Source organism: Platalea leucorodia, assembly GCF_965183815.1.
Source record: "Platalea leucorodia genome assembly, chromosome: 2".
Taxonomy (NCBI): domain Eukaryota; kingdom Metazoa; phylum Chordata; class Aves; order Pelecaniformes; family Threskiornithidae; genus Platalea; species Platalea leucorodia.
The window spans coordinates 67,296,818-67,309,410 of NC_138824.1; the positions used below are offsets into that span (position 1 = coordinate 67,296,818).

General features: G+C 39.6%; 1 protein-coding gene across 2 annotated transcripts in view; it reads left to right on the forward strand.

Annotated features, from left to right (window-relative positions):
* Positions 1-6,909, forward strand: part of EDAR (ectodysplasin A receptor) — a gene marked incomplete at both ends in the record, with an annotated part of 62,184 nt that extends 55,275 nt beyond the window's left edge. Inside the window, 6 exons of one of the 2 annotated variants that reach the window (XM_082334477.1) lie at positions 372-500; positions 589-663; positions 967-1,039; positions 1,955-2,114; positions 5,099-5,159; positions 6,590-6,909. In XM_082334477.1, the coding sequence (XP_082190603.1) occupies positions 372-500; positions 589-663; positions 967-1,039; positions 1,955-2,114; positions 5,099-5,159; positions 6,590-6,909 (818 nt within the window). The remainder of the gene's footprint in view (positions 1-371; positions 501-588; positions 664-966; positions 1,040-1,954; positions 2,115-5,098; positions 5,160-6,589) is intronic. The other variant, XM_082334478.1, reaches the window with a different exon arrangement.
* Between the last annotated feature and the right edge of the window lie 5,684 nt (positions 6,910-12,593).

A 12,593-nucleotide genomic window follows, 5' to 3' on the forward strand; every position in this document is an offset into this window, starting at 1 on the left:
TTTTTCCCCTTCAATGCTGTTTTACAGAATACAGTGTTAGGAGAGTTGCTACTCTTGCTTACGTATCGCTTCCTATATCATTAGCAGATAATATAATTTCCTACACCTTTGTATCTGATGGATTGTGTCATCAAGTATTTTTATGAATACTGTTAACTGGTTATTGCAGGATAAGTGTCACAATTTTGAAAAACTGTCAATAAGTTTGCCTTTGAGATATAGCAGTAAGTTTTTCAATGCTTAACAAGTATCCAAGACTCAGATCAACTAAACGAGTATGCAAATTGTAAGTGTAGAGCAGACTGAAAACTGTTAACTGTTCTCTGATCCTGAGTTGCTCCTGTACGAAAATATTCTTTTGTTTATTCCAGCAGATCTCTCAGGACAAGGACATCTAGCTACAGCTCTTATAATTGCAATGTCTACCATCTTCATAATGGCTATTGCCATTGTCCTCATCATCATGTTTTACATTGTGAAAACAAAACCCTCTGCTCAAGGTAATTGTTCAGCACATGAAATTTTAGCTGCAAATGCTATTTTTAGATAACTTCTGAGAATAATTAGTGTAATATTTTTATATTCTAGCCTGTTGCAAGAGCCACTCAGTAAAAAATGTCGAAGCTCAGGCTAACACACAAGAAGAGAAAAAAGAAGTGCAAGGTATAAGTTGCTCTAGTTTTGCTTTTTCTGTCCAAGACAACATTGGGCTTAAATGCTCTTAATGCATTTCTCATAATTACAATTTCTCCTTTGAATTGTATAAAATCCTTGTCATTTTACTAAAGAATTGTCTATAATAGTTTTTATACTTCCAGAATGTCACTTAATCCTCTGATAGCAATTAAAAAGGTAGCAGAGAGATTTATGTTTGCAGTAAGGTTGCCAGCAGAACCAGCTTCTGAGACAAAACACTGGTTTGGAAACTCATTGCCAATTTAAATTTCTCTAATTGTTAATCTACAGATAATGTTGTGATATTCTCTGAGAAAGAAGAGTTTGAAAAACTTACAGCAACTCCAGCTAAGGCTGTTAAAAGGTGGGTAAAAGATAAACATACTTCCAGTTTGACTGAAGTGAGGGAAGGACATAGTCACCATTCATCCTGGTACACAGGAATACACAAAGAACAAAATAGAAGTAATTAGCACCAAGATTTTCAAGTCTATCAGACCAAGGAATAACCCATCAATGGGAAAGTCGCAGCTGTTGGAGTTTCTGGCAGAGCTGAGGTGACCACGGCCACTTTATCTTAAAACCTTACTTTGAGCACTACGTGCTCCAGGTCACAGCCCACTCAGACCCCTGTGCTGCCCCTGTGCTTTCAACCTTTTACAGCGAGAACTGGGAATTACATGGGTGTGCTGGTGGTTTGCTGCCACAGGGAAAAGGCTAGATGCCTTAGTAGGTTTTTCCTCCTCCGGTTTCTAAGAGAGTACGACAGATGTTACCAAAGAGAAACCTGTGTCCTCCCCACTCCCTCCGTGACCAGTTCATCAGCTCTTGGGGATCCATCTCCTCTTTTGAGAGGTCAGTTTTGGGGATCTGAGTGTTCCCCCTCACTTCCAGGCAGGAGGAGCGAAAATAGCTGCTCTGGGTCTTAAGGAAGCGTAGCGTCATCTGGGTGGCACAGTGTGATAATCACCTCACCTTGTGTCTGCCTGGTGGCCAAACCTGGCTGGGTAACACGATTAAGGTGGGCTAAACACTGTCCTCAGTGGAAAATCCCTCTTTAAAAGGATTTTTGCAAGATATGCATGACTGTGTAACTTGGTGGGTATTGTACATACACCCTGGCTAGGTAAATGAAGTTACATTCACAGGATTTCAGAGAAAAGGCATTTTAAAAAATGGAAAACACTTCTATTCCATTACTCTAGAATAGCAAAAAGGAGATGATTGGAGTCAACCCACGAGAGACTTCCCTAAGATAACCACATCCTTCATTTTACAGTGAAAATGATGCCTCTTCTGAGAATGAACGACTTTTAAGTCGTAGTATGGATAGTGATGAAGAAGCTGCAGTTGACAAACAAGGGACTCCAGAGAGATGCTTGTTATCTTTAGTGCATTTGGCGAGAGATAAATCTTCTACAAGCAATAAATCAACTGGGGTAAGGCTATTTTGAGGTTTAAAAATTGAGAGGATTTTTCTGTGTTGTGGTGGATTTTTTTTAAGAAAACGACATACAAACTATCACCCCCCCCCAAAATGCATTATAGTGCAGACCAATTTACAAGAGCGTCTCCAGACATTTATTATAGAATCTCCTTTGCATAGTGGCATATACGTATGTATATCATAGAATCATAGAATAATTTGGGTTGCTCAGGGCTGAAAACCAAATTTCTACAGGAGTAATAACTTTGCTTTTTTGAGTATTACATTTTATAGTCTAAAGAAAGAAAAAACAAATAACAGCAAAACCCCAATATAGCTAATGCTAATATAACTAACCCTGATGCTACATTTACCACAGAAAATCCAAGACAGAAAAATAACGCAGGGCTGGCTTCATACGGCAGCATAGCATTTGAGTGCCTTGACCCAGTAGCATCAGTATTTCCACGCCATAGACTTGTCAGTAATATCCGGTGCTGTGCTTGGTCTTCGTGTATAATTTTGAAAAACACACGTGTGCTTTGAAGGTCACTCCTGTGCTCTGAAGGACACTGTAAATCCACTGTTTGTTTTGCTGTGGAAGGCCTTCACTTCTTCCTGCTGAGCGTGTACCGCTCAGGGCGTTTTATCTCACTTGGAGTATTTCAAGGCATAGTTAAGGTCACACCTCACCCACATGACTTTTTAGTTTATATTAACATGAAACTATCCTTAAAAGGAAAGTGTCTGCTCAGATATTTTTAATGTTTTTAGTAGTTCAAAAATAATTTTAAAATGGTGATACCTAGGACAAAATCACATCATTAATATCAAACATCATATAGCTTTTAAGAATAAAAAGGTTTGAAAATGCATCTTTTCATGTTTTAAATTGTGGTTCAGATCAAACTTTCTAAAATAGCTCCTTTTTCAGCTGAGACCAGACACACACAGTCTCAACACAAGAGAAATGTTTTTCTAGTTGTAGACAGTTATGACCATCTGAAAATAACTTACTACTCCAATGCTCACATTTTAAAATTCAGCTTTCTGAGGTCTGGCTGAATATCCAACTTTATCATACTTCTGTATGCACTGCCTGGAAATTGGATAATAGAAGTTGCATATGCATGAAGTCAGAACATTTAATAAGAAGTGGCTTACCTTCTAAAGACCATATATAATAGATATATTCTCCGGAGTGATTTAGATAGGTAGCTCATAAGCACATCTGAAGCATGAACTATTTCTTCCAGACCTTCTGGTCTAACATACTCCTCATGGACTGAAGCCTGCTGACAAGGCTGAAGACAAAGTTTTCAATGAAAGTGCAAACTGCATCAACACATTCCGCTCCATACCTAAGATTTCACAATTAAGCCAGTTGCCAGAAGTTAGAAAAGAAGTAATTTGCTTCAGGCTGGAGATTAAGTAACATTTCTAGTACAGGAAGGAGTATTAAGTAGCTGTTGGATGAGGGTAAAGAAAGTTGCACGCCTGCACTTATCCAAGTCTGCTCCTTCCTTGTTAAAACAAAACCCATTATGCAATGAGCTACCACTTGGAGGATCATCAGGCTCAACTTTAAATGTTTGCTTTCAGCATAAGCTTTACAAATCCCTCATCTTCTGGCTCTGGTATAAAGAGCATGCTGCATAATTCTTCATAGGCATGGAATTATTTAACCTCCCTTCTTGCCCTAAAAATGAGAGGAGAATGAAAATAAGCATCCAATAGTTTGCTTAGGGAGTTTTAATAAATCCCATTAAAAGAAAATTTTCTGTTTACAAGGTTCTGAAACAGCTAATCCAAGCCTACAATAGCAACACAACCAATTAAGCACATGTAAAGTATACCAAGAATATGTGAACGACAATCAGTGTCTCCATTGCATTGCCCTGCGATACAACACACTTGCACGGCGTCTGTGCCAGGGAGACAGGCTTCGCTCGGGTGGAGCAGCCGCTTTGTGGTCTCTAGCCGCAAGTCTATTAATCCAACTCAGTGATGTGCCTTGCCCTTTAGAGCCCAAATAAAATGGGGAAAATCTTTCCACAAAACAAAATAGAGAAAGATGAACTTTTTTCTAGCCTGGTTTGCAGTGGAAAGTGGTGAATTTGTGGAGATAATGCTAGAGTCCTATCAAGAAGACAGCTTTTCAGAAAGCTCAGTCCTAATGAGAGCTGGCAGAGGGATGACAATTCCAGTCCCTGAGAACTCATGACATTTTGACATTTGTTTTCACTCCACATTGGATCCAAAGCCAAACCCTGAGAATATTTTTGCTAAATGAAACTATATCAGAATGTCCATTTTCAGCTTGGAAAATGTCAGGTTTTCAGTCCGAGTTTCTTTCTTGTCAAAAATGACTCGAGCACCCTGGACCTCAGATTTTCCCTGTCCAAAGCTTCACTGATTTTTTTTTTTTTTTTATCTACCTGTAAAATGTTTCAGATTCAACCAAGCAATATATCATGGAAGAAAATACGTTTAATTAGTAATGCACTAAGCAGTTCTATGTCAAATGACAGAAAGGAAGATCCCCTCCTCTACAGTCCTCTTAGATTACTGGAATAAGGCAATTTCAGTCTGAATTTAATTCCCTGTGGCCAGTCCTGTCCTGGTTTACCTGAACATCCCTGCATTAATTGCCTGCGTGCGTGGTATTGAATTTGTCTTCATTGTCAGGAGTTTGCTTCAGTCTGAAAGAGAAATAAAATGCATAAACACTTGGAGCAGAAAAGTAAGTGATCTGAAAAAAAGACTAGAAGATGGAAAGATCTCTAGCAGTAGAAAGTGAAATCAGAAATAGGTTTATGCTTCACGGAATAATTGCTGTGTCCTTTTCTTTTAATCTTCAAAAGGGATCCTTGAGGACATTATGTGATAACCCCTAGCGCCATGAAATGAGGGTCTCCTACAGGTTTTCCACTGCTGTCTGCTAATTGTTTACTCCCATGACTGAAAAATTAATGAAATAAAAATCTTCTCATTTAGATTCAAAGTCGAAGGAAAAAGATACTTGACGTGTACGCTAACGTATGCGACGTTGCAGAAGGTGAGTGTACAGAACTTGCACCTATACGAACAGCACAAAATTAGATCACAAGTGTTTGCTATAAAATAAGAAAGGCCTCTGCCTTCCTATGGAAAGGAGGAAGTCCCAATCCAGAGAAGACACTCTGTCGGCAGATTTGTGCTCGCTTGCCGGGAAGCACCGTGGTGGCCTGACCCCAGAGCTCTCCAGGCTGGGCTTGGGCTGGGGCACGCCACGGCTCCTCTCCAGGCGTGCGCAGGGCCCCGCTCCCTGCCTCCTTCCCTCCCTCCGGAGAGCCGGGAGGGCAGTGCTGGGGCCTGTTGGGGCACGCACGCCAACCCAGTTGCGGAGAAGCACTCTCACGTTCCCCGTCTAGAGGAAACCTGTTTACTTGTTTAGTCCCTTGGATAACAGACAGAAATTAGTTCCAAATATGAAAGTGTGATTTGGGGAGGGTCAGGATTGTATTTTAGACACAAGTCTCGACCTACTTCACTTCTCTAAATGCTGTCCCACTTCCCATGACAAACAAGGGAGTTTCCAAGTAAGTCAGTGTTTTAAGTGTTTCAGCCCTCTTTACCACTTGACTACCTGGACTGTTTTGGTGGAAGAGACATGAATTAATTTCCCTGCAGAACAGAAGACATGACTGTATTTACCCCCCCACACACACACTTGGTGCACATGTGTGTGCGTGTGCTTTTGAGTTTTCTGTGGTTCAGGGAGCTCTATCTCCCACCAAGTTACTGCTGTTGAGCATGAAGCAGGAAACTACAGAAGCAAAAGACTGGTTTTGGAAAAATGCTGTAGCTGATTCTCTCCTCTATTCCGTGACCATGAGTACATAGAAAAAATGTCCAGGAAAAAATAGCTTTTTCCCCACAGGATGAATGTTAAATCCTCTCTAGAGATTCGATGATAGTGATGACAACCGAGCACTTGCAGGGACTTTTATGCTTGCAAGCATCTGGCATCATTGCCTCACCTCACTCCTCACATTCCTGCAAGGGCAACTTTCAATTACAGAGATGTTACAGCAGCTGCTGGTGACAGACTCAGGGAAGGGTCAGAGCTGTCTCTTGAGCTCAAACACTGTGCCTGACGTGCAGAGGTGTATTAATGGAGCTGCTCACTAGGGATATGGTTGCAATACACTTTTTCTAACAGCTAGTAAATTGTTGAAGGAAGGGGCAGTGCCATGGGAATTCATACAACCCATCTAATACTTCTTTCCCAGACAACTTTCTACCCCAATTATTGTACCCTACTGACACTAGGAAGAATTAATTTGGTAATATACAGGAATAACTTTGGAGCTAGACATGGACTATCACTTAAAGATTTTAGCTGTACTTACCGCTAACAGTATATACTGTAGTACTTTAATAAGTGTCTTGAATAGTCAAGACTCATGCACAGAGCCATCTGGCAATAAACACCTCACTTTGCAGGTCTGAGCCCTACGGAGCTGCCATTTGATTGCCTGGAGAAGACCAGCCGAATGCTCAGCTCCACCTACAACACAGAAAAAGCCATAGTGAAAACGTGGCGCCACCTTGCCGAGAGCTTTGGACTGAAGAGGGATGAGATAGGTGGTATGACAGATGGCATGCAGCTATTTGATCGCATCAGCACAGCAGGTTACAGCATCCCAGAACTGCTAACCAAACTGGTGCAAATCGAGCGGTTGGATGCTGTCGAATCCTTGTGTGCGGATATTCTGGAGTGGGCACAAGCAATGCCTGCTCCTGAACCAGCAGGGACATCCTGACATGCCTGCCTGGGACCCGTCCTTCCACATCACCTGCAAGAACCATGATTCCAGCAATCACCATGTCAAAGACTTTGGGCAAAAGACCTTTGATATTTCTTCAACATAATCGCTCCCGATAACCAACGGGAAGCTATTCTCTTTGACTTCTAAAAAAAGTGAAGTTACACATCTACCAAAACAAGAGCAGGAATCTCCCAAGAAGCTTGGTATTAAACATGTCATTAAACAAAACGATCATGTTGTTAAACAGTTACTGATAATCAGTGGACACACAAACATCCATTTTGCAGTCTGTGTATATGTGCAGATAACCCTGCTGATACCCTTCCTGCCTGGCCTCCAAGAAAACCATTGAATTGCTCTCTGAAAACATTCCTCTTTCTTAGGGCTTCGTTCAACGGTTTAATAGTTACAGTCAAAAGCAGTACCACAGCTACAGTATCAATTAATACACAAGGCACGTACATTTCTATCGGCTCTAACACATTTAATATGTAACCAGTTTCATTTTCTATACTTACTATGGGTTTGTTGAATCCCGAAGTATATGTGCATAGGTGTATATACACAGATTAACTAACTATACTGTATGAAAAACGAGTCAACATAATTTACAGATTGAAGTGCTTCAAAACGCTGTACATAATGCACGTAAATGCACTCTTGCTTCATACTGACATTTCAGAAGTTGTGTATTCAAACTTGTGACTTGCTGCGGACAAGTTGGTTAGCAAGTGGGCAGTAAAAGTTGGCAGTCACTGCTTGTAAGCTGAGAGCAACAAGTTCCTCTCTTCTTTGCTGTTACAAAATAAGAAGCAACGAAAACAGCTTGTCCACTACCGTGAAAAATGTATTTTTCCAGTAGTGATGTCTATATATCAAATTATATTCCAAGCAGAAGAATTTCAGACAACAGTAGTGCACGTTTGACACTAAGAGCAAAAGAGTAGATTTCTTTAGAGACATTTAAAATGCAGAGGAAAAAGTGTTTTTTAAATGCTATACCCTTGTAAATGCAGACCATGAGCACAGAATCCACAGGTGAAGGTGTGGAAGGTAAAGCATTATTGTGAGTTTGTGTGCAACAAAAATTGACCTTATTTTTTTCCTTTTAACTAATCTCTGATTTTCACAGTTAAAAGGTCTCTAAAACTTGTTCTGACCACAAATCAGTAGCTGTTACCAAGCCTATTATTTCCTTAATTTATAGCTAAAATAAGTGATGACAGATTTCAACAAGTGCAACCTCTGAATTAAGAGATGTGTCAGTTACAAAGCAATACTTTTTAAATTCCAAAATGCATGACAGAACAAAATGCTATAAAAAATACTAATTATTACCCTGAAGTTAGCGACTAGCATTCCATCACTTAGTAACTATATCTTACCTATGATAGTATCATAACTGCGCGGAACATTTAGTATCACCCTTTAACATCTACATTTAGTATCTTGTCAGCACTTGATTTGTATGGCAGAGGAAGTGCATCCTGCAACATAACACCTATCCCTCTCGTTATTCTTCTTCCACCATTTCCTTCGTATCATAACACACTCTTCATTAATTTGCATACGCCAAATTTGATGAGAATTTTGACTTTTCTTTTAATGAAGCAGCAAGCTGCATTTCTTTGAACATTTTACTAGCTAACTGATGTTTAATTTAGGGGTGAAATTCTTGCTGTCTTGAAATCAATGACAAATTCATACAGATTTCCACAGGCTTCAATAAGATTTCTAGATCTGCTGACAACTCAGCAATCTTCAACAAGCTTTTCAAGACCCTGAATTTGCAGTTCAGTATTATTGCCACTAGAATAAAAAAGGGAAAGAAAAAAAAAAGAAAGCCGGAAGATTCTAATTTTCTTGTGCCAGTGTGTAACTACAGTGTTATTCAGTGGACTGCCACCTATATTTCGTGTCTCATTTAATAGTACACACCATTTATTTGTTTAAAAGAAGATACAGGAATCCTCTTTTTTTATGTTTATTGGGCCATGAAATGTTAGGGTCTTGAAATTGATGGTGCCAATGTGAACACAGACTATTTAACATTATTTTATTTAGTATACAGTATTTTTATTATTACACAAAAGATGTACAGGAATGAAAAAATTTCCTGTAGATCTTGCCAAAGCTTACTTTCTAATAATTTTTTTAATGCTGTATATATAACTTATTATATTGTAAAGTATGAACATAAAATATGCTAATAAAAGAAAGAGGTCAAACACAGTTGTATTAGCCATTTCTCTGATTAAATCATATATTGCCTTATAAATCTGTAATTAATGAGTTAAGCAAGGCTAGCAGGCACATTCCTGTGGTATGGGAGTGTCTAGGTAACATCATACATGAAGGAATCTTTGCATTCCCGTAGGATACTGCTTCTCTGCATCCCACTTCAGAAACTTTTGAAGCAGAAACCATTCTTCCTTTGTCAATGTAGTTTTAATTCAATATTTCACCTTGTAGGTACTATGAAAATGCCAAGGTCCTAGCAAGTCCTTGGAGAACCTGTTTGCAAGTTATTATATATGTACTGAGAGCTGGTACAGACTGTGAGACTGGTGAGTTATCTCACAGTAGCAATACTCTCTCATTAACGTGTTTTTATTTTGCGTTCCTAAATTAGCAGTACTACACCACATTATCGGAGATCTTAACTAGAAGCTTTCACTGCATGACAGGATAATTATGTTCATCCAATCTTAGGCTGCATTGGTGAGACCGCCAGCAGGACTGCTGGCTTCTACAAAAAACAGAGCACCAAGTTGCATTTCCGCCAGACCCTGGTGACTAAGCTAAGACTTTCAGAGTATTTCATACAGATCAAACATTTTCTAAGTGGAAGAAACACTGTCCTACTTTAGAAACAGTTTGAGGTGTTGTTCATTCAGATTAATTCGTTTGTTTCAGCACGATGAATACGTTCTTGTTCCATCAACGAGTAAAGGAGAGAAAGGCTCCAGAAACTGCAACAAAAGCTTTGAGTTTGCCAGATGGTTGGGAGGAACTGATGTTCTGAGTTTCACTTTACTGTCTTCTTAGTCCCGGCACTGTATGTGCAGGAGTTAACATAGTGTGAAGCTCACTCCAACAGGCGTTGCTGCATCTAAACACGTCGCTGTCTGAACGGCTTGAGCGTTCTCTGCTTTAATGTGCTTATGGACAGCCACCCAAAGGAGAAACTTTGGCTTCTTAGGTCTAGCTTGACAAACTCAGATCTGCATAAAATACCCATGTCCTTCTGTTGTGCAAAATAATGAAACAAAACATAGGGACATAAAAAACAAACCACCTGAGAGCTTCTGTAGGATGTCGTCTTTGTTTCAATTTTTCCTTCTTTCTGTTTTTCAATTTTTCATTCCTGTGCACTGCTTCCAGCACACTGGGATGTACCTGTGCAAATACAGGTGTCTGCAGTGAGATTCATCTTGTGCTAAAGCAGACATCTAAAATAATCAAGATGGGTTGCATCCTCAAACTATAGGCTATAGCGGCTCTAGACTATAAAGAGAACCTGGAGTGACAAGCTTTGATGTAAACATTTATTCTACAGTTGTCAAAGGTTAGATGAGTTGAATCTTACCAAGTAACCAATGAATTTCAGGTGTGTGACTGTATTTCAGCTCAGTAACATCTCTGAGATAGCTGCAGCCAGCAAGTGTAGAATGAACGTGAAACTATTATAAATGATGTTAATTGGTGCTCTGTTTTGGGGAATTATTGGATAAGATGAATGCTTAAGGTGTAGTTAAGGTTAATTTCTCTAGCATTGTGTAATAAAGTTTTTAGTTTTTTTCAGCAAATTTTGCTCATATAAGGTTAGAGTAAAGTTATGATTGACTCTGCTATCCTAAATATGATAAGGAATTTGCAACAAGAAGTTAAACAAAAGTTTCTGAATTTTCATGTAAGAATGTTAAAGATTTTAACCTGTTGCAGTGACTTTACCTCAAATGTAAGCACATTTCTTACCACACAATCTTAAACCAAACTCACCTCAATGATCCAAACTCTGAAGAAAACATGACCACCCTTGCTTAGAAGTGGCTCTTTACCTCTCTGGCAAGCAGCTGATCAACTACAGACTGTCTTCTTCAGAGCAAAATATCAATCCTGCTTTTGGTGTGGAGAAGCCAATTTATATTTTTGCTTTTAGAAAAGATATTTTTTTCATCTCCTGACAGCACTTCTTTAGGAGACACTCATTACCTTGGTCTGAGCTTTTTAACCTAATGCTGAAAGATCAGACTGAACAGGGGAAAAAATGGTTGCTTACATTAGCATATGCACTCAGGTAGAGTGATTTTAACTTGACTGATACATAAAATGTCTTTACACAGCTACAGATCCACTTTGATCATCCCTGGAAGTTTGTTGTCTTACTCACCACAACAAAAGCCAAAAAATCTAGGTGCGTCCTAGCGATAAAAAAAGATAACAAAAAAATCACAGTTGAATTACAATATTATATTCCTTTAAAAGGCTGCTTTTTCACATCAGAGTGGAAAGGCTACTGTTTTACCTTGTCCTGATTGACACAAACAGTCTTGGGCTTTTCCTCTGGACAGAGGAAAAATTGTGCCTTCCTTCAGAGCAAGGGAGCGTGCCAGCAGCAAGAGGGGCTTAAAGAAGGCAAGGTGGGAAAGGCTGCGAGGCAAGGTGAGACGGCAGAGGCTCTGCAGCACAGCAGGGAATGGGAGACCACTGGTGAGGGCAGCGCAGGTACAGGACAAGGTCTCAAATAGCTGTGATGTAAATTAGATTAATGTTTATGGGAATCAGAGGAGACGTGGAATTTGCAGCAAAGAGAAAATTATTAGAGTTGGAATAAAATTTAAGACCCACCCCTTAAGGAAATTAGCTGATCAGGGAGAAAATTACCGACAAGACCTTTTATTTCCTTTTTGATGTGCTTTTTTTTTTTTTTCTTAAAAGATAATTGTTCTTCTTTATACTCTGATAAAACCCAGCTTTCAAGTTGAAAAGACCCTTTAAGTCCCTGGAAATGCTTACTTAAAATAAGAGACTTGAGAAGTTCATGAAAAGCTCTGGTCAACTCAAGGTTTTGCCGCAAGGAGTTCTACAGTCCATGTCATGGACACTGTAAAAACAGGATTAGGGCTTTTTTTTGTTTGTTTTATATCATCAGGCTCTACTAGAGAGAGCACTTCACTGTGTGTCTACACATAAACCTCTTCCCAACTCCATCAGTAGCCTTTTGGGTGACTTTGTGCAAAGTTCCTCCCAGACAAGATTAATACTTACTGCTTTGCAAGACCTTTCCCAGCCAGTCCCAGCTTCCTAGCCTGACTAGTATCATCCCAGTTTTTCCTTAGAGAAACTTGCCAGACTTTGCAGACTTTCTCTGATCTAAGGTTGCAGTCAGGAGCTGCCCTCTACATAGCATTTGATATCCGATGGACCTGGTCTGATGGCATTAATAAAAAGAAATGACAGAGGTAACATGGGCTGAAAAGGATGGGTCTCTGCTTTGCAGCATAAAGCAACAGCTGACTGCCTCCGTATTCTATAATTTGGGATCATTAATCCATTATCCATGAACAAGACGATAACCTGCGTAAGTGCCCAGCAGTATGGGTTGGAGGATGAGCTGAGAAGGCATGCCAGTTTAATTTCTCCCCATTGAACAGAAAGCCTCATACAGTTTAAAA